We start from the raw sequence: 22951 nt of genomic DNA, 5'->3' as shown, positions 1-22951 counted from the left end.
TTCAGTATTACAAGGCCTAGGTCTCTCACAGGATGGCAAGGGATTGCCTGCATTATAACTTTTAAGTGTAATTTCCAATTGAGAGCAGATAGAGATTTGGAGTTTGGGGTCTTGGAACTCACATTTTAAAAATGCATCTTTAGGTGAACTTGGTTTTTGAATAACAATTTGAAAAAGCCACTTTTAGAAAGAGGACATTTTCTTACCTAATCATTCTGTGCCTCTGTCTGTCTGCTGAATACACATCTGGATCAGGATGACAGTTGGGCTGTTTGTGCATTCACTCTAGGCAGTCAAACAAGGGGAGCTGAAGTGTGTCCTGCATATCCTGATGGCCCATCACCAGGCTGATGAATCTTCCTGAGCTAGAATAGTGGGAGGAGCTGACACTTATATCAAAATAGGGCTGTACCTATCCTCGCACAAAGCAGTCTCCAACACCCTGGGGTATGTCTGGGGCCAGGGCAGGGAAAAGCATGGTCTTGTGCACTACAAAGACTTCTCTTTGAATGTTGCCTTCTTCAAAGACAGAAATGGGTATAAGTACTGGACTTCTGACACCACAATGTTAAAATCCTTTTGGACTGAGTAAATTCTGCAAGGAAGAAGAGCTGGATGCTGTAGGCGGACTGCCACTCTGCCTGTTGCTTTGTTGTGCTGGCCTTCTGCTTGGTGCTTCTGCCCTGGGAGTAAAACGACTGGACTTGGCTTTCTACATTCTTCTTGTAGAGGTTCTCCAAGGGCTTAGACTGAGCTTTCCCCCTCTTTAGATGTCTCAGGGACATCAGGGACTTCATGTGCCAGTGCTTGGGCTCTTCTTCTGAGAATCCTAACTTGCCAAGTGGTGCCAACTCCAGTCCCTGGGCCCTTGGAAGTGCAAGCTGATAATCAGAAGGAGACAATCCATGCATCAATGCACCACGCCAGAAGAATCAACGCACCACCTGAAGAATCGACGAAGTGCCTACCCTGCAGCTGGAGAATCGATGTAGTGCCTGTCTTGCGGCTGCATGATCAACGCAGCGCCTGTTCAACCACAGCCCCATCAACACAGCGCATCTGGATTAACCACACATCATCCCTGGGTGCCAATTTTTCATGACCCCACCCTGAGGTGTACGTAATAGGCAAGCGTAAAAATGGTTGATGAAGAGCACCTGCTGTTACTAATAATTTTGCATCTCTTGGTAGCCTTCGATATGGGAGACCACTGTATTCTGGCCCAATTACCTGCAAACTCTGCTGCAGAGGAAGAATAGACACTTTTGGCTTTCATTATGTATCAGCGACGGGGATCATTAGGTTAAGTACAGAAACATTTTTCCACGTCCTCCTTGTAGCTTTAAGCATCCCTCTGGTACACCTCCTTCGCCTCCCCAATGCTCTTAACAACTTCATGATTGTGCTTCAGTGACTCTTGAAATCACAACCTATCAGATCAGTCACAGCCTATCAGATCAATCAAATGTGCATATCACATGGATTATCTTTAAAACCAAGCGCAACACAGCCCAGTATAGCAACCCGCCTGCCACCTGAAAGAGACAGAGCGGCATGTGCACCGTTGCTGGCTCCAGATAAATGCCAGAAAAGCGGAATTTATTGTGTTTCGGACAAAACCCACGCTAAACATCCACCTTGTGATGGGCCTGCTATCAATATTTTGTAGTAAAAAAAAAAAGAAGACTGTGTCTAATAAGATTAAAAGCTATGAATTTACATTAATAACATCTGTAGTATGTAAAACTGTAATGCCTGAGTACAGTAACTCTCAACTGCCGTCATTTTCTGCTCCTGGTAACTCTGATCACACAACATGCCCATCCACGAGGCGTGGCAAGGTGAGGCAAGGTGCGTCTGGGCACTCGAAGCGTTGATTTCAGCGTGTTTGTTTACATTATCGTTACTTGTAAAGGCCAAATGTCAGCTCTGGTGCGGTCAGCTGCGTACCTGCATTATATTCTGAGTGAGAATTGATGCTAAACGTCTTCTGTGGTACATTATGAATTTGCATCTTGCCTTCACTCTGAGACCTTGCCTCCATATTACCCTGTAGTGGGATCTCCTTCTCATTATGCTGTGTGAATGCCAATTTTCGTAATAAATATATCAAAGATTCAACCCAAGCACGAGCGGAAATTTTCATCGACACTCCATTTCCACAGGTCTATGCAGATTTTGTGCCTAAAAAAAAAACGTATATTCACTTCAATTGTCTTAAAAAACACAACTTAACACATTCAGGGAGAACATTTTTAGTTTACGGATGCTGGACATCTGCCCACAATGGGATGCTGCCGCGTCTGCCAAGGTTGTGGTTCCCTTTGCCCAGTTAGAGGTGAGAACCACGGGTTTTCCACAGGTAGAGCCTCGGCTGCCTCTGCCGCAGAATCTCTCGCGCTAGAGTCCCATCGGCCACAGGCCAGCCAGGTCAGAGTGACTTACAGAGCACTGTGTTCACATCGCGAGGACGTCCATGCATGTGAAGGCAGTTGTGTTTTTACCTTAAAACAAACAGCCTCTTTGGTAAGACTGGAAGGGAAATGTACAACATGTTATTTACAGAACCGCTTAACTACAGGGCTATGGCAGTAAGTACTTTATAAGTCATTACACTATTGTTTTCTGTTTCTGGCAGCAGTCTTTGCTCCTCAGGGATGTCTGGGAGTGCGACATCTGAAGGTTCCGTTTTCAGACAATGTTTATAGTTAGTTGTTCCGCTAACCAGACTAGACCCTTGAACACAAAATAAGGGGATACATTCTGGCTTCTATCCTGTCAGGACACCAGCAGAAAGTAAGCAATTCAACAATCTCATTTGAAAATTAGCAGATATTACGAGGGTTGATACAGCATGGCTTCTTTCTGGAAGTGTTTTTCTGGGGAAATTAAAATCATACAATCGTATATGATGGTAATGAAGTTAATGGTATACATTATATTTTCCTGATAGGGAGAACAGACGTGTAACATGTACAATGACAAAATGTAAGCAGGTATTTTAGGAATTCATTTTGGGTTTCTTTTCTGCGAGGTGTGACTAGCAGGGAAGTCCCGGCCATTGTTCCAGCACCGGTCATTCCCAGAGCTGGATCTGTCAGCAAATCAACCTCTACTCAATGACAGCAGTGAGGAAACAAACCTAAGACTACTACTCCCGGCATGCTGTTTTCCTCCAGCGCGCAGGCGCTGTAAAGGCTTTCCAGCTAGCCTCGAGAATCTTAGAGCTTGGGAGGGTGGAGGCAGCAGCGGGGAAGCAGCAAAAGCGAGGAAAGGAAACCCGGGGAACCGCAACGGGGACCTACATCTCTGTCCCTTTAACATAATGCAATAAAGACAGTCTGCCCGCTGGCCTGGACGGCACCCCTCCGTTTCGGGCAGTTCTATTTTATCGCTATATTTTTCTCGTGCAGAAACATTGGTAGGATGGGTGCTGCCAGCCACTTGCAGTCAGCCTGTGGTGTCCTGCTCTGCTGCAGCGCCGGCTTCCCTGCAGGAGACATGTAATTGCTGCTGAAGACGGGAGGAAAGGGAAAGGAAACACACCTATACGTACATACATATATATTTATACGCTCCCATTTTTTTTATTAATCCGAGGACTGTAGGGGTCGGAAGATGAAGAAACAGTTTAACCGTATGAGGCAACTCGCCAACCAGACAGTGGGCAGGTAAGAAGAGAGCCGAGCGCAGCATTGTTATTCATGTGATATCTAGCAATAGTGTTTTGTGGGCTGCAAAATTACAATATGGAATGTGTCATGCCTGAGCCTCTGCAGGGGTTGGCTGTTTACCCCCGAACACACTCAGCGACGCTTTTCAAAAGAAAAAACAACAAAAAACGTATTAATGCTGAGACCCCGGGATGTTTGCAGAAATAGAAAGGAGGTGGGAGGGGGATGGGCACCTCGAGGGTGGCACCGAGGGTCCTTTATTTGGGGTGTGGTGGGCACTAGCGAATTCCTATACCCATCTCTGGGTCTTGATATCCATCGCGGATGCTCAGTGCCGTGAGTAGGTGTGTGCGTGTGTGCGCCGGGAGGCCAAGGGAGGGGAGCGCTTCTGGCACATCGGTGCACAAGAGAAAAAAAAACACACACACAAGGTTGGGCGCTGCTAAGATACCAAAAGACACCACATTTGCTGATCGAAGATTTTATTTTCCCGTCTCTGCTCTTCACCTGTGTTTATGTATCATCTATATATCTTTATCCATATATATGCACAGATATATACCTTTATCCACAAACATGCACATATACTATGTATTTATGAATGCATAGATGCGTTTGTTTGATGTATGTCGGAGTGTAGACACACGTGCACACAAATAGTGGGCGTGTTTCTGCATGAATGTCTGCCAAGAAATTGTGGCAGTGAATCTGACCGCCCCCACCTTTGCTTACTTTTCAGAACAGAAAGACATAAATAACAGTTGTGCTAACAGTGAACGAAGAGTCACGTTTATCGAGCGTTAACATGACTTACTTATTGACACACTAACCCTCCCATATGTTTATGGGCTTTGCAATATACATATGCATAAATACATTCTTCCGTGTATCAATCTATAAGACTGTGGGCACACATGAACACAATGTGTAGGCAGGTATCTTCCTAATTGGCATTAGCGCCCTATTTGCACATGAGGAGAGAATTGTATAATTATGTAATCTGTAGGTGCACGAAGCTACACCCACACCTTAGCTTGTGGAATATCACACCAAAGAGGCCTGGGATGGTTATTGAAATGCATTATGTCCGGTTTACCGTGCACCTCACATCCTCTGTGAGAATGAATGGAGTATTACACTATCTACTGGTACATACGTTCCTTAGGTTTTAATATTTACATTGATGCGAGAGGTAGCAGTTAACAAATATAACATAACTTTGAGAAAATAAATGTATTAGGTACTATTTAAGTTAATTTCAATCTGTGTGCATTCCATAAACAGATAAATATAAACATGTATACATTCATTCTTGAGACATTAGGCCTGATGTTGAGTTTGGCGGAGGGGCTACTCCGTCACAAACATGACGGATATTCCGTCCGCCGTATTATGATTCCTTTGTATCCCGTGGAAATCATAATACCGCAGACAGGATATCCGGAGTAACCCCTCCGCCAAACTCTAAATCAGGCCCTAAATTATTAACTCTAGAAGTTCAGGTTGGAATGAGCCAGAGCACATGATATATACACTTTGAGATATTATGTATTGTACTGCCCGTTTTAATTTCGTTTTTTGCTCGTTGTACACTCCCCGTAGGCCTGTGCTAGGTTTGTTGTGTTTTCATGAATGTTAAATGTATTCGGTGGCATTTTTTGTGAACATGACCAAAGGCATAGCTGCAGACAAGGGGCAAGAATAAGGAGGGTTTTTGGTGGTGCCAAGGCTTCCCCAGGAAATTCTCTTTGGGCTATTATAGGGCGGATATTTGGGATAAAAATCCAGATAACCTTGCTTACATATTGTGACACCAGAAGAAGGAGGTGGGGCCTGGAAACAGCACTCAGACCACTGGTCGGTACAAGTATGTACTGGCAGCGCACTGATAATTGCATAGGATGTACAAGTTTTCCCCCAAGGATTGAACCTATCTGTTATCATTGGGAAATAGTTTGTCTATGTTTTCTAATGTACCTGTCACTCATAAGAGTGTTGTTGCTTGGCCTGGATGTGTTTTCATCGAACACATCCGTGGATAGCATCACCTGCTGAATCGGGTTGATCTTAACACGTTGTCATAGGTATAGGCAGGTACGAAGCAGAGTGTCAGGGCAGAAGAATAGATCATGCTCATCCAACCCCTACTTTCTCATAGAGTATCAATGTCTTGTAACAGTCTATTGGTGAATTTATGTTATGCTATTTCATTCTAAGTTATGTTGTAGGCCTTTGCAATTCACACAATCAGCCATTGCTATGGCAATGCTGCTTATTCTGCAGTCTGTTGGGGGACGTTCTATATGGTAGAGAATTTTATATTGCAGAATGCTGTTATTGTGAGATTTTTGAAACAATCACAAAGGCAGGGAACACAAGCATGCCACAATGTCATAATGAAATGACCTGTGGAGGGAACATTGTCATAATGTTAAAAATCTCTTATGTTACAGGACATTTGTGAAGTGCCATTTTCCAATTAGTATAGCTCACAGCGCTATTGCTCTTTATCACCTCAGGCACATACTTCAGGGTGAGCAGTGCACATACGAATCCTCCCAGATGGCACATACCCAGATTGCAAACTCCTCTTGATACATACCCTAAATTACACTAATATGCAGACAAACTCGTCCAGAGAAGCGTAAACAGCGTATTAACTACACCCACAGTACTGAGGATGCAACTCAAACAATCTGAAAACAGACTGTTTAGTATGTGTGCACTATACCTTGGCCCATTTTCTATACCTCCGTATCCTATACACGTGTAAGCGTTCCCTCTTGTATTCAAGGATAACGTTGAGAGTCTGAGACCAAGAGCCCCCCACAGAGGATGGAATGACCCAACAGGGTGTGAGGTGCACCCATGCCTAGTGCCAGCTGTGTCTGAGGCCCAGATTCGATTTTCATGTGTCAGCTTCTTTCTTGGTTTTTTCGTGCAGGAATAATTCCTTCATTTCCGCCTGTGATTCGCTGGTCTGGAAGGACGCTGGTGCTTGCATCTCCAGCTGTACGGAATACAAACCACAGATGAAACTTGCTGCAGGCACGAAGAGAGGGAGGAAGGGTGTTATTGTGTGGAGACGTGCGATGCCATTTTTGACCGGCCAGCCTTGCGTAGAGACGGGGCAGTGATTGACGGCACTAGAGCGGTGACGCTGTGGTTGAAGAACATTTGATGCGGATCGGTGGCCACAGCTTTGGTTACAAGCTGGCACACGTGCGACAACAACCAGCTTGGATGGTGCTCGCATTAGAAGCCACAGCGTGGTATTCGGTCGAGGGTTCCCGGATGCGCGCCAACAATCCACCTCCAAAAAATGCAGTAGCTCTTTGGATTGTGGCGTCCCCAAGGGATCTCTGCAGGCCCGAGCTTCGCAGGCAGACATCCAGAGCACAATTTCTCATGAATTCCTGTACGCCATTTCTGGCTTTCTGCTGTGATTGCAGTGTGCCGCTTGCTGGGGGTGGGGGGCGCGTTGTGGGCACGTACTTCTGGGTTTGGTCGCCTTGTTCTTCAGTTGGCCATTTTTCTAATCCACACCTAGCACGTTTTCCTGCCCGAGCCCTGAGGCTCAGGCATTTGACGGGGGTAGGGGATGAGGCGGGCATTTGTGTGTTCACATACTGCCTGGGACCGCGGCCAAGCGCATGGTTTTGTTTATTGTTGTACAGTGCGCGGTGATTTTGCAATAGCCGCTCTCCTTTTTTTGTTCTTAATGAGGCCCACTAGACATGTTTTCTTTCTGCTAATGGAGCTGGCGGGGAAGGGACTCGTGTCTTTACAGCAAACACTACGGCCTGCGCCTTTCAGGCCACAAGGCGACAACCACACGAGGACAGAAATGTGTTTCTTTTGTGTTTTCAACTACATAATTCTCCTTCAAGAAACGAAATGGTAGGCCGCGAACTGCTGTTACAGAATCTACACGAGCACGTACCCTCCCAGCCCCTCACGTCGTGTCAGAATTCAGCAAGATTCTGCCATGACTGGCAAGTAGAACAAGCATATGCTGACTCCGTGCGTGCGTAAAGATAGCACCATCAATACAGCTGTAGGATTACCACGCAGTGGCCTCACAGCGGATCCACGGAATGCATTTGGTGGTCAAGGACCCTTCATTACACGCACCTTCGAACCTGAATGCGAACCCAAATGGGCCCACCTCAAAGCTTTTGCACGAGGGAAGCCACTGTTGCACGTTAGGTTTCTTGAGCTACATTGACCTTTAAAGCTGCCATTTTAAAACAGCCTCCTTACTCCAGGTTCCGCACTTAAGGACATTTCGGAATTTGGAAGTCCATGATCCAAGAGCATAATAGATTCTCCTCAGATGTGCAACACCGTCTTCGTGGATAAACCTTTTAATCTGTGTGCATCCCTGGTTAGCATAGGATATACTTAAAATTAACACAGCACTCGCCTTTCCTACTAGTGCCACTGTGTGATGTTTTACGCGGCCCTTCCCTGACCCCCTCTAAACATTTGCCCTTTTGGAAATTCGCCTTCTCCAGTTATTATTGGTTGCTGCGGAATCCACTTATACACTTATAGCCAGGTGTTGTTGTGATCCACTGGTCTAGTGCATCCACTCCGGGGATCTGTGTTTGGCCACCTTAGTAACAGGTTTGAATCATAGTGGGTCTACTGTGCCTTTCATTCATCTGAGGTCGATAAAAATGAATTTCATTGAGTTGAACAACAAGCATCTGTTTCTGGTCATACTGTAGATGTCCACCTTAGTGATCCCGGAGTCTAGCCCATGCTGTCAAATCTGTGAAATAAATGGATACACATATGCATGACTGCCTGCTAAGTTGTGTAACTGTCTGTGTACTACTTGAGGGTTGAGGCACTTTCAGGCTTACCTCCCCACCCCAATGTTCTTTGAGCATGTTTAGCAAACAAAACAATGGGGCCTGAGGCTAGCCTTTTGCAAAACATCCTCAGAAGTCTCTGTTTCTCATTAGTTTATTTTTTCCAACATATTGCAGTTTGCCTCTCTCTTCGGTGGTTTGCTTTTGTCGGGCCATGCTGTTTTACTGGAAATCTTGCAGTGCGCCAGACAGCCTCATGAAGGAAGCAAGTATTTCTTTAATTCCCTAATTCGATGTCGTGAGAAGCAAGGACTGAGGTATGCAGCATCCTCTGTAGCTAAGAAAGGGTCAGACCATTTCACATGAGTGGGGACAGCTTTGGGCCGCCTTAGCATGACAGCATTCCACACTGGACATGTTGCTGACGGTACAGAATGATAATGGAAAAAGAGTTAGACCAGCCTGTAGGAAATACGAATGCTTTCTCGACAGTCCACCGCTCGTGACAAGACTATGGGGCCTGGGCAGAGTCAGTCACATGTCAGTTTCTTGTCAGATCTGATTCAGTTAAGTTTGTCCTGACCTCACTTTCCTTTGAGAGGCTTTGGCCTTGGTAAATGGAAATTCTTTCATTTTCATTGAAGAATTTGAGTAGTTACTGCCTTATTCAGGGTAGGTCTAGGCCCTATATTCTGGTATTATACCTTCAGTGCCATTGATGAAAAATTAAGCCACAAGACTTAGGCTTTGTCTCGTCCACTCCTCCTCTCTGGCTGTCTATTCTAAAACCATTTCACCACAGACCACTTGACTAAGGAACCCTACCTCTGTCACATGTCCGTCATAGTTCATGGTAGCTTGGCTACCAATTGCACTCCACTTACTATTCTCAACTTCAAACAAGAGTGGCTTCCCTTCTATCTAGAACCCTGCACAGTCCTACACTTCTCCTTTCTTCCCTCTTTGCTGTAGTGTTCCAGGTCAGTAAGGGACTCCTCTCATATTCTCTCAGTTTGTCCTTCTCAGTCCATCACTTCAACTCCCAACTCCTTTCAACTCAACCCTCAATTATTATACTAATGCTTGCACATCTTACGTGCATATGTTTGCACCACTACTCAAAATGATGACAAACTAAAATAATCACACTATCTACACTACCATTCTTGCCCTAAAGTGGACCTCACTCTTGCCACTGCAACCCATCGCCTGTTGGCAAATTCATCCTTCACAGTCAGGTAAAATTACATCCCAGATAATGAAAGCCCTGTCTCCGCAAACCCTCGATCAAATCTCTCAGTTGTTTAACCTTGTGCTTAACATTGAATTCTCCTGTGTTTGCTCATAATGGTATCCCATCACTCAGAATCCCTTGTTGGATTCTCTATATCTTTTTCAAATAATGCTTCACCTGCTTTTCCAGTTTTTTTAGATGATCCTGGAGCTACTACTTTTTAAGAGACTCATGCAATACCACGCGCACCCATTCTTGGCTGCTCCTCTCAGCCATGCTTCTGTGGACACCACCTCTTTGAGAACACTAGTCCCTTGTCACACAGCATCCTAATGGGCTCACCACAACCATGTATTCTCATTTAATGTCTTAGCTATTTCTGTGACTTGTGACATTGATGCTGTCACCAACTTCACATACTTCTCACTGCAATAAGCATCACTGCTACAACACTCCCCCAGTTTATATCCTACCTGAACAATCGTTCATAGCTTGTACCTTTGATGTGAACCCGTCTTTCCAAAACTATTGTCTCCTACATGCCCAACTGCCCTCCTCCAGTCCTGATATTTTATAACACTGCCTCCCTAATCCCAAACCATCCTTGGCCGCCTCAATATTCAGGTGTACACAGGACACACAGGACTTCCCTTCGACTGGAGAGGAAATCTGTAGCCTCCTTTTGCACATTCATAATGGTGCTCAGTTACCATCTCTTTCACTTGGAGGGTTCAGAAGAAATTGTTGTACCCGTGTTGGGGCAGACTTTCAGAAACAGCCATCTCATTGGAGAGAAGTTTGTTGATACAAATTGGATGTAGAGCTTTAACAAGATGCCATATATTAGTTGTACTGATTAACACCACTGCTCCTCTCCTCACCATCTGGATCCTATTCTCAAACATCAGTTTCTTCTTATGTGTAAGTGACTGATAATGCGTACGTTTTTTATTGAGATAGTTGGCTATGCTAGAAAGCTAAATCAAATTAAGGACATCAGATACCATTATTGCATTATGATACACTTTACTCATTATGTGTTCTTTTATCAAATGTAATTTAAATCAGAGTAAATTCTAGGTCTCCTATTAGTTAAAATCTAAACTTAAGTGAATTTTGAAAACTAATTCTTTAGTTCAACATAACTTCAGTGAATGATATTGTATTAGCAACCACCATTAGAGCAATAAAAATAGCTAAATCTACTTGGACTTGTTTTTATTTGTATTATTCTCTTTCTTTTTTGGGGAGGCGGGGTTGCTCCATGTTTGGAACTTGGATCTATTAAGATTTCAGGGCAGGATAGAGTTACTAAATGTATCCAGTTGAGTAGGACTATATAGTGCAAGGGATTTTAGATATGTCCATGCAGCGTCTAAAGAGTGGAACAATATCCCACTACACATCAGAACCTCCACCTCGCTTCCTTAGCTAAGCCCGAGATTGAAGGCCTGCCTGTGCGAATAGCCCTCTGCCCACACTTGACGAGGCTTGACTCTCACCTGCTCAGCACCATTACACCCTTCTGGGTGATGGTGTGTTTTTGCAGATACCAATAGCATAACAACATTAAGTAGGTATCATGCATTAGAGAGTGGTAAAGTGGTCCTTATTGAAAGATGAAGTAATTAAATTCGGGCAGAGGAAAGCGAGTACATGTTGACAGAACAGAATGAGCACACATGGCAGAAGTGACTGGGTGCGTATGACAGAGCACCACATGCACAATTGGAAGGTTAGGGTGAGTTCATTTGGGTAGGGTTACGAGTGAGAATATATGGGTAGGAAACCGGAAGTGCATGAGAGCAGGTAGAGTGAGCATAAATGGGCAAGAGAGGGTGAGTACAACTGGGTAAAGAAATACCACAATGTCATTGGATCAGTTTCAGGCTGTTGTAAGAAGAATTTTATATGAACTGTCTGAATAATTTCGTGCTGATTGTATGAACAGTTTCATGCTGATTTTGAGAGGAATTTCATGCAGTTTTGGGACTGTAGGAGAAAATATCTTGCTAATGCTATCGGGTATCAAATTTGTTCTAACTGCCAGAGCAATTTCATGGCAGTTGTGGGAGCAATTACATATAACTCATGAGGCCAATTTCAAGCTTTTTGTAAGAGCTGTCTTGTAGTTTCATAGTGATTGTAATAGCACTGATATGCAGTCTTAGCTCACTTTCGCGCTGTTTAATGAAGATAACTCATGCCAATGTTAAAGCAATTCTGAACAAAATGAATTCAATTCATTTCCGTGTGGAGTTTGATTGGCTACATGTACGAAGTGAAGTCTACCTCGGGAAGCCTCTTGCTATATGTTTTAACAATGTAGTCGTACTAGGTCTTCACTGCTTTCCTAAATGCAGCCAATGACTCATTTTGCAAGACTAGAAAAATCTCCACCAGCTTAAAAGGTATGTTTAATACACGAGTTAAAAACATAGACTTTGTGAGTTTTTACAAACTTGTAACTTTGAGACGGTCTGAGGTTATTTCTGGAAGGGCTGCAGTTAGTCACTTTCCAGAGTGGGATTGGGCTGGGAAGATCCCCTGAACTAGTGAGTGTAAAAGGAAAGTAGATTCTCCTTGAGGAAATTATTTCCCTCAGGTCGAAAATAAAGTATCATAATAAAAGGGTAATTGTACAAATGTGAAGACGTTTTCTCATGTACTTTATTGCACTATATAAAGTTAAATTTGTGGAATGCCCTTCCCGTCAACCAAAGTAGGAAAACCTTTCCTGGACTACTGCTGGAAACGTGTGGCAGTGGCTGATGTACAAGTATCCTCTTGAAAATCATTGCCAGTTCCTAAAATCTGGAAATCTGTGTCCAGGAGAAGTATTAGGCCTACGAGGCTCAGCTTCAGGCCGGCTGCATAAGCCTAGGAGGTCGCAGGACTCTAGCAGTTGTGTGTCTGTCTGTGCGTTTCATTGGCTGTGACGAGCAACATCCTTTTTCTCGCCGTGTTACCTTTTCCCAGCCCCTTCCCTGCCCCCGTGGCAGGTGGCTGCAAATAAAAGTGTAATACTATGTCTTTCATGTTACTGGCAGGGGTGTAGGCAGGTGTTCTACTGTATTATGTTGTTTAAGATAATGCTTCCTGTAATGTGGATATTGGTACTGTTGGCAGTTGGTGAGTGAAGCTTGAACTATCCAACAGAAGCTTGAGCTGGTGTTTCAGCCTGTTCTTGATACATCTCTTCAGTGACATGGGGAATAGCTGGCAAGAAGCAGCCTTTTTTCTGCTTTTCTCTCTCGTTTGTTCCGATTCAAAGTTTGATGCTGAAAACAATTCCCTGACCCCCAAAATGGATGCCTTTGCCAACCACTTGGAATACGTGCATGAACTGACCCTTGTTAGTGCTACTTCTCGGCCGGTGAGGGTGAGGTCTACTATGAAGTCTCCAAGCAGCAGGCAGTGTGACATGACCAACAGCCATGGCCCATCCTTTGGGGCTAAGGGGCCACGCCCCCATCTTTTGCCTCTCAAGAAGAGTGTCTGTCAGACTGAGCAAAGGTCAGCTTGACAGACACTCTTCATTTTCAGGTCAGGCAGCCAGGAGTTAGACATGTGCTATTTGTGCAGGCTCCTGGCTGCCTGAGCTGAACTTTGCTGGACTGAATAAGTCACAGCCCTGTGGGCGTGACCTCTTCAGCCTAGCAAAGGTGCCTCAAGGCCTTCTCCTCAAGACGGGGAACGTCACCGATTGATTCGGACCGGGCTCTTCAGTTTTAAGCTCTGAAGCACCCAGGGCCCAATGTTAATCAGTGACACCTTGTCACAGAGTGGGGTGGGGTCAGCAGTCTCACTGACCCCATTCCACTCTGTGACGAGTTGAGACTGCAGCCTTCCCTCATTGGCTGACCTTAGGTTAGCCAGTGAGGAAAGGCAGCAGCCCCAACCCTCCTGGGACCTCCAAGGCAGAGCTGAAGTTATGTGTGTCTGTTTTTTTTGTAAATTAATGTTTGGCGTGTGTATGTTTGAACATTTGATAATGAGTGTTGTGAATGGATGTGTGTGTGCGCACGTGTGCATGAATGAGTGTGAATGTGCATGTGTGCTCTAACCGCCCCTCTCCTAAAACTACTGTCAGCCACTGTGACCAAGACACACAGATATGTTCCATGAAGAAGTGATTATCCTCAATCAACAGCCCTGTTTCAATGGCTACTAATCCGCCATAGAAATCCTCCAACTGAGTGGCCAACAGTCCATTCAAACCAATACATTTTTAAGATAACATTGGGAGCAATGCGTTTGCTAGGGGTGGATAAAAGGTGTAGGTCAAGGTGAACATACAAAACACAATGCTAACCATGATTACCTCATTATGGAAGGATAGCATACTAATTAATCCACTTCAGAGTGCTCACATGCGCACAACACACAACATAACTCACGGTTGACCGCCATGAAAAAAAACAAATATTTGGCAACAGCACACAGATAAAAAAAACATTTCAATTGATAACAACACGCCAGATAACTATGAGTTATTTCGTGTGTTGTGTGCATTTCTAAACATAATTGGCAACTTTCAGTGGTTTTGCATGTTTGAGCCCCAAACATACCCCACATTTTAACTGTGTTTTTTCAGAGAATATGTATGCTGCTAATAGCCAGTGTGTAGTTATGTTTGCAGCACAGATTCCATTGAAAAGCTGTTATTTTTTTCTTAATACAGTTGGAGCCATTCGATAAATAAGTACACAAATTTCCCCAAAAAGTTAATTAAATTTGGATTCATTATGGCAAATTTTCTGCAGGTATCTGTACAGTTAAGTTGCAGATTCTCCTCGGGTTCATGAATTCGCAGAGAATTTGCACATGCAATTCAAAAAACATTAAGGCATGCCATTGGATGAGGGAACTTTTCCTCCTTTCATTCATCGCAGATTCACAAATCCATCTTTATACCCAGAATCCACTATGCTCTAATTCATAGCATAACGCCTGTTTTGTATACTATTACACAAAGCAGCTCACCGAGCACCAAGTTGTAAAAAAAGAAACACAAGGATCGCATAAGTGAGCAACACAAGCCTATCCTAACCCTCTCACCATGTCTATATGGGCAGATCCCTGAAATTAAAATAAATATAAAAACATATGTTTATTGCAGATTCTTTAAACCTGTGTTTGATTTACAGTTTCTCCTTGTGGCCCTACTTGAGGTCTCAGAATTTGTCAATCTTGATTTTTCGTAAATAATCTGGCAACTACATTTGGCCCGCTCTTGCACAGGCCGTGGACATGGCCAGGCCACAGGTCGCCATGTGCAGTGGTGGCAGGCTGTCAGTTGTGGATTGATCATGTATGTTTGGGCGCAGGGTCTGGTATTTGGCTCGCACACTGAATACAATGCTCATGACCTCACCCTTGATATAGTGAGGTAATTACAAATTTCATGATTGACCATTCAAATTACATATCACATTACAATTAACACTCTCAATAAGACAAGTATGAATACAGTATTATTAGTATATGTGCTCTTATTTATGTGCTTGTGCTGTTAGAAATTGTTACTTATTGGTATAAATAGTGTATATAATTATTTGGTATGCAAGTTATAGAGGCATAGAGTTTCCACAGTGCCTGTGGCCAAACCAGCCACTGTGCCTAAAGCCCACTACACCCAGTCCATTGCTTCTTGACACAGGAGTTCACACCTGGCTGGGTGCAAGGCATTCCCCGCGTCCAGAGCCCACTGTGTATGACCAAAGTCTGAAAGCTGTGCACAGTGAGTTGTTATGGATATAGGCCATTTCCCACATCTAGTTGCGCTTGGCCAAAGGCTGATCTTAGAGGGCTTAGTGGCATTCTAACCTATGTCCACATTCAGCAGTACACAGTCTTCGCGATTTTCTGGCTTGAGGCCTGATGCAGGTTGTGTACACATGATCCACTGTGTACAGCAAAAGGCCATTCAGAGTGTGTTTGCCATGCACTGTGTGTTTTGTGGCTTTGGGGTTGGTGCCTGCTCTAGTTATGGACAAGGCCCAACACCAGAGACTGCTCTGTACTCCCAAAGGCAATGCTCATGACACTTAGAGGCACTGGGAGGGGCACAAGATTTGGAGACATGCCAAGCTCTGTACCTAGAGCCTGCTACAAACAGCCGAAGGTCATGTGTAGAATTCTTGGGCCATTGGGATTGGCATAGAAACATGGCTGCAGGACAATTCTTGCACCCAGAGACCACTGACCATGACCTCTGACCTCGTGCAGCCATTGTGTTGGCACAGGACTGGCACATTTTCTAATCACAGGCCAGGCGATGTGGCCTGAAGCCTCCTGCCTACGGCCTGCACATTTTATTATACAAACATGGAACCCGAATCCCAAAATTCACTAAAAATGCCTTATAATATATAGATAATGTTGCTTATAAGAAAATAATATTCGCTTTAAAAAATCACCCATATTTAATGAAAATCATAGATAACTCGACTGCTATGGTTGGTTTTTAGTAAAAAAATTCACTGAAAGCCACCAGTTATTTATAACCTTAAATGGTCCCCACTGCACTGCTCATGACCTCATGTGTGATGTGACGGTTGACATCACAAATTACATCATCAGTGACATCACTGAGGTAATTACATATCATCATTGAACAGTGAATTTGTGTACATCTATCAAAACAATCTTGATTTGATTGTATTAATCACAGGAATCAGCATTAGATCCACTAGATTGTTTGAACATGCAGCATTGCTACTGATGAGGCCTTCAGAGCCACTCCCCTCTAGCCATGGGCACAGGGTTTGCACTCTCTTATGCCAATGTAATAATTATTTTAGCACATACATATTTGGATTATATTAACTGGTGATATCTTAAAAATTAGAATGGAATTGATTATGGAATATTACAGTGCTGTTAGATATTAAACAAATTAAAGTAACTTTGAACAACTTATGAATTGGAATAAAAGTAGAATTGTATTCAGGTAACTGACATGCTAAATTTTGGAACTAATTACAACTGTTCCCAGTACGTCCATGGCATCCTTATATTTTGAGTTGTTAGACATATGGTTTTCCTTGTCTTTTTGCTTCTGATGTCCGTTATTGGTCCTGTGCTGAATTTCGTTTTTGCTGGCTTTAGGAGTCTAGGCAACTTACCACTGCTAAAGTACAAGTGCTCCCTGTCTAAACTGTATTGGTGATTGGTTTATCCATGATTGACATATTTGATTTACATATCCTGATGGTGAAATATACCTTAACTGAGGTTTTCACTATTGCAAGGCCTATCCCTATCATAGGGTAACACAGGGATTACCTTGAAATATCATTTAATTGTAATTTCCCATTGTGAGCAGATAGAGCTATGGAGTCTGGGGTCTCTGAGTTCACAAGTTAAAAAAGATATATTTTGGTGAAGTTGGTTTTTGAACTGTGAGTTTGAAAATGCCACTTTTAGAAAGAGGGTATTTCCATGCTTAACCATTCTGTGTCTCTGCCTGTCTGCTGAATACACTTCTGGGTCAGGATGACAGATTGACTGTTTGCGTATTCACTCTAAACAGTAACACAGAGGGAGCTGAGGTTTGCCCTGCATATCCTGATGGCCCATCACCAGGTTGATGGGTCTTTCCGAGCTAGAGTGTTGGAAGGAGCTGACACTTGCACCTGAATAGAGCTGTGCCTGTCCTCTCACAAAGCAGTCTCCAACCCATTGGAGTGTGTCTGGGGCCAGGGCAGGGAAAGGCAGTGTCTTGTGCACTACAAAGACTTCTCTTTGAAGTTTGCCTTCTTCAAAGACAGAAATGGGTATGAGTACTGGACCTCTGACACCACATAGTCAGAATCTTTTTGGACTGAGGAAATTCTGTCAGGAAGAAGAGCTGGATGCTGTAGGAGGGACCACCACTCTGCCTCTTGCTTGGTTGTGCTGACCTGCTGCTTGCTGCTTCTGTCCTGGGAGTGAAACGATTGGACTTGGCTTTTAACATCCTGCATCCAAAAGTTCTTCAAGGGCTTGGACTGAGCTTGCCTTCTGTTAAAAAGTCTCAGGGACATCAAAGGCTTCATCTGCCAGTGCCTGGGCACTCTTGCCGAGAGTCCTGACTTGCAAAGTGGTGCTAAATCCAGTTCCTGGGCCCTTACGAGTAAGTTCTGGTGCAACAAGGAAGAAACTAGTGCATCAACTTCCAGAACAACTTCAGAACCAGCGTTGCCCTCTGACCCTGCGCTGTTCCCTGCACCGTAGCTGCAGTCCCCACTGAGTGCAACGACTACAACGCAGGCTTGACGTGGTCGAAGAGCCTCCGAAGTCCAAAGTGCTGTGTCACCTACATCAGGGGCACCCAACTCCGACTTAACCGCAGCACCTATGGCCCTGTGGTGTGGTCACAACACTACGAAGTTGACACCTCACGTCTTGACCTGCTGGATTAATAAACCACGCCATGTCGTAAGGAATTGCCACCTCGCCGCCAACGCTGCACCACCTCCTCTGCAACCGTAGGCAACCAATGCCTCACCTTCTCTGCCTAGCAGGAAGGAACTTATGCCTCACCTTCCCAGTGGCACTAAGGAACTGATGCCGCACTGGCTCCAGCGATGCAACACCTACCCACCTCCGTGCAACGTCTTTGTTTCCTCATAGTTTTCCAAGGTACTGTAACCAGGGTCGACACCCCTCCATGACCGGCCGTGCTCCCTCGCGGGTGACACTTGACTGTTGAAAGTGACTCTGTCAAGCCGTTTTGATACCCTCAGTTGGAGCTATTGTGTTTTTAAGCGACATACTGCATTTAATCTTTTTAAATGTCTATCTTTACTTGTGTATGTTGAATTTTTGTCATTTTGGTCTTGTTTTACTCAGATAAATATTACCTATTTTTTCTAAACTGGTGCGGAGTACTTTTGTGGTGTTTTCACTGTGTTACTGTGTGGGTGTACAAATACTTTACACGTTGCCTCTGAGATAAGCCTGACTGATGTGCCATGTTACCAAAGGGGTGGGGAAGGGGTTATCTTATCTGTGTGGCTCATTAACCCTGACTAGAGTGAGGGTCCCTACTTGGACAGGGTGCAAATCATTGCCAACTAGAGACCCCATTTCTAACATGAATCAGATCTATAAATGATGACTTACAAAATAGTTTATCTTCAAAGCAAAATGTATTTATCAAGTGTACAAAATGTGAAACCTGCACTTCACAAAAATTAAACAAATGAATCTAGTTTTACTAACTATTTACACTAAATTATGATATTCAATTTCTCACTAAACTTTCTGTAAGAATACAAATACAAACATACCAAAGTCCTAAGATATAACTGTGGAGCACAGAGAGAAGTCTTGAGTAATGAACACTTGACAATATCAAAAATATTAAAGCAGGTAGTGATAATTTTCTTACAGTCTTAGATTTCCCAGTAAACCAAATAACAATATAGTTTAATTCAGCATCATCGACATAGAGCCAACCAAAATGTTTAATTGTGTTAAATTGAATCCAAATGAATCAACATAAAATAAGATACCAAAATCAAATACAGGCAGTGGCTTCCATTGTGTTTCACAACTCTATCAAAATCACTTAACATTTTATGTGAGTGTAAGTCAAAAAAATATTTCCAAAATGAGCACTCTTCTTTCTCAAGGCACACATATGTATGGAAATGAAACCACACATGTACATTTCTGCAAAAAGATTGCACGCCAGTGGATATAACCAACAGGTGAGCTCTTCTTTTACCCCTTATTTGTTTGACCTTTTGCAATGCCCCTCTGTGTGGGTTAATAACTAAGGGTCTGATTAGAGCTTGGCAGATAGGTACCCCATCACAAAGGTGAAGTCCATCCCTTCCTTTTTACAAGTGCATTATGATATTATGCAATACACTGAGAGTTGACCCCTGAAGGTCATCTAGCCGCCTTTGAGGTGCTGGTAGAACAATATGAGCTACACAATGGGCAATTCCTTATTGACAGCCAATTAGTTCAGGCAATGCAAATGTGTTGGGGATCACTGACAGCAAGCATCAAATCTATACAGTAATACAAGCCAAGCTCTACATACTATGGGATACCATGGAAGATGGTAGAAGGCTGGAGAGCTGGCTCTATAAAGCACTCCTGGTCTATTCAGGTCTATATATTACTTACTTAACAGAAAAATAGGAGGCCAAGGCTGGAAGAGCATTCCAGGGCAAGGAATCTGAACAAGTCTTAGACTACTCACATAAAGCATCCTGCAACACCAGACATAAATATATTTAGTTCAAACATCTGTATCTGTATCTAACCACAAGAAAAATTAATAAAATATTAATAGAATATTTCCTGGAATAACTTCTGATAGTCATGGGTGTCATAAATAGTAAGCTAGGTTTAAACATATGATGTGAGCCTGTACCAAAATAAATTGATATTGTCTGATAATCACTGATATAATAGTATAACAGGTCTCAAACTCTGTGTGATATAGAGGTATGTAGTCTGGGGCTTTTTCGGCAATCAACAACACACAAGGCAGATGTTAACTTTGTAGATTCATCCTTTCTCTTGGCTAGAAGGGCTGTTACAATGAAATGTAAGGCTCTGACACCCTCCATCGCTGATCAAATGGTGGAAAGTTTTTATGCATTAGGCTGAGGCAGAGAGTACTGCACAGCAGAAAATAAGAGGGCTGATAAAATATCTTGTAGCTCGACAGTGGAACGAGCTGGTTTATACTCTCATAAATGACAACAGAGATGATACTAGGCCACTGTGAGACTCACAGTTATAAAACAGTAATATGACATGTTTTTTAGTTTGCTTAATTGTTATTATATACTATGCTAGTACCCCTTAAGATGGGCTCAAACTCACCCATATACACTGTAGGTAGACCTTTGCTCAAACATTCTGTATTTTATCAATTGGATTTTCATCAGAGCCTATAACAAATTGCCCCACCTGTCAAATTTGGTTTCTTTGAATGTGATTTGTTAAACTTTCTTAATGTATAATTGAATGCCAGTAATGTCACAAGAGAATATGAACAAGACATGATTGTTTAATGAAAGAAACCAGAAAATCAATAACAAGATGAATTTAAAAAATGAAAGACATTTGTTTTCTAAGCAGGCATTGAGTCCATGAGGAAATTTTGATAATATTGAATAGGTGTAATGCATTGTTCACATATAGTATTAAATGTAATAAGCCCCAAGCTGGTGGTTAAATAATGTAATGATTGTATTAAAAAAGATTATCTGTAATATATTTAACTTGATATCAAATAGGATAACTGAGTCATATTCATCTAAAGCTTTTATAAAAACATCAGACTTGCATTATGAGTCAAGAGCAACCACAATCATGCTTATTGTAACACATCTACATTAGAGCCTTGAGGACAGTGTAGAGATACATGAACCATCTTTGTCTGATTATTACTCAACTGATGGACCATTAACAATAAAATGTGCAACTAAATAGCTGAAGATGTGTTATTTATTTTATCATGTTTACAGAGGAAGCCTATCTGCATTTCATAGTGCTTTCATACCTATACAGCCAGCGTCATAGTAGCGACCTGAAACATGTGTTAGTAGCCAGTGCAAGAGGTTTTGTGGAGGCAGTGTGTTTGTTTCTTAAGTCACAGGATGGTTTAATCTTTTTTGTATCATCCCATTTCTCAGGAATGGCGATGTCTTTCAGAATGTGGCACATTTTCTAATGTTGTTACTAGTAGCATTTATAAGATGCCTATTATTTGTTACTATGATAAGCAATTAATGTTTCACATTCTTGTAGTACTTTCTGCATGTGTTTTATGTGGATGATGTATAATGTATTTTCAATCTACTTGATAGACCTGTCAGCATTAGGGTGGCCTTTCACCCAACTTGTTGCCTTCCTTCTCCACTTTTTCTGACCATGTTTTTGCTGGTATTAGGTCTCTGGCGACTTTACCACTGCTAACAAGTGCTAGAGTGCTGGTTCTCTAAACATGGTAAAATTGGCTTATCCCCAATTGGCATATTTAATTTACTTGTAAGTCCCTGGTAAGTGGCTCTCCGCGTGTCCAGGGCCTGTAAATTAAATGCTAATACTGGGATTGAACACTGGTTATGCCACCTAATTAAGAAGCTCTTTAACCATGTCTCACGCCCGCCACTGCAGAGCCTGTGTGTGCAGTTTTAAACTGCTATTTTGATCTGGCAAGGTAAACTCCTTGCCAGGCCCCTAACTTTGTTTTTAATTCGTATGTCACACCTAGGGTAGGCTCTGGACAGCCCAGAGGGCAGGGTGCAACGTATTTAAAAACTAGGACATGTACTTTTAAGTTTTACATGTCCCTGTAGTAAAAAAAACTCTTCAATTTGTTTTTCACTACTGCCAGGTACATCTCTCTGATACAGTATCATTGAAGTTGCCTTATTACCCTTTATAAGTGTAGTTTCCAAATGGGAAGAGATAACGCCTTCAAGTTTGGTGCCTCTGGAATCACAATTTGAAATCCTAATTTATGGTGAAGGTGGATTTTATTTTAAATTGTAATTCTGAAAATGCTACTTTTAGAAAGTTGGCATTTTATTTGCCCTGGCCATTTGGTGCCTGCAGACTGTCTCTGTTCAGGTGACTGGATGTTTTAGCACTTGAGCTTTGTGTATTCTTCCTAGACAGCCACACACAATGGGAGCTTAGGTGTGACTTGATGGGCCATCCCAGGCAGAATCAGAGGGAGGAGCTTGGAGTCAGGGCAGGGGAGAAAGGGAATTCCTTGCACTTCAAACCCACTGCCGAGAAGCTTCTCCCACCTTCCAGAGCCGGGGCACTACGGTATAAGTACTGGACCTCAGATACCACCACTTCAGTCCACTTCCAGGCCTGTGGATACTCTGCCAAGACTTCCTGCTTGCATTGTTACTGTTTTCCTGCCTTTCCCTTCCTTCTTTCTCTCTTTGCTGCCTCTCTCTCTTGCTTGGTTCAAAATGGGATAAAGGAAGACAAGTCTGGATCCCTAAAAATGAGTGTCAGTGCCCACCATCTGCAAGGACTGACACAAAGCAAGCACTGAATGTGCCTTCTCTGTGTATCATTCTTTTTCAGAGAAGCTTCTTCGATCCATCAATGTCTTCAGTATTTTGGTTTATCATGTCATACGCTTCAGCGCTATCATCAGGACACAATCCAGGGTAACTTGTCAGGTTCTCTAGTACTTAATTTGAGAAAGTAGTTACCAGCGGGGGCCATCGGCACCTACGTTT

General features: G+C 43.1%; 1 protein-coding gene across 4 annotated transcripts in view; it reads left to right on the top strand.

Annotated features, from left to right (window-relative positions):
* Positions 1-3237: 3237 nt before the first annotated feature.
* The window catches only part of ARHGAP44 (Rho GTPase activating protein 44), a 503523-nt gene continuing 483809 nt past the window's right edge, over positions 3238-22951 (top strand). For all 4 annotated transcript variants that reach the window (XM_069200331.1, XM_069200329.1, XM_069200327.1 and 1 more), the window contains exon 1: positions 3238-3671. In XM_069200331.1, the coding sequence (XP_069056432.1) occupies positions 3619-3671 (53 nt within the window). In that variant the 5' untranslated portion in view covers positions 3238-3618. The remainder of the gene's footprint in view (positions 3672-22951) is intronic.

The sequence above is a fragment of the Pleurodeles waltl genome, chromosome 7, assembly GCF_031143425.1.
Source record: "Pleurodeles waltl isolate 20211129_DDA chromosome 7, aPleWal1.hap1.20221129, whole genome shotgun sequence".
In the NCBI taxonomy this organism is placed as follows: domain Eukaryota; kingdom Metazoa; phylum Chordata; class Amphibia; order Caudata; family Salamandridae; genus Pleurodeles; species Pleurodeles waltl.
This window is presented reverse-complemented; position numbering and strand designations above follow the sequence as displayed.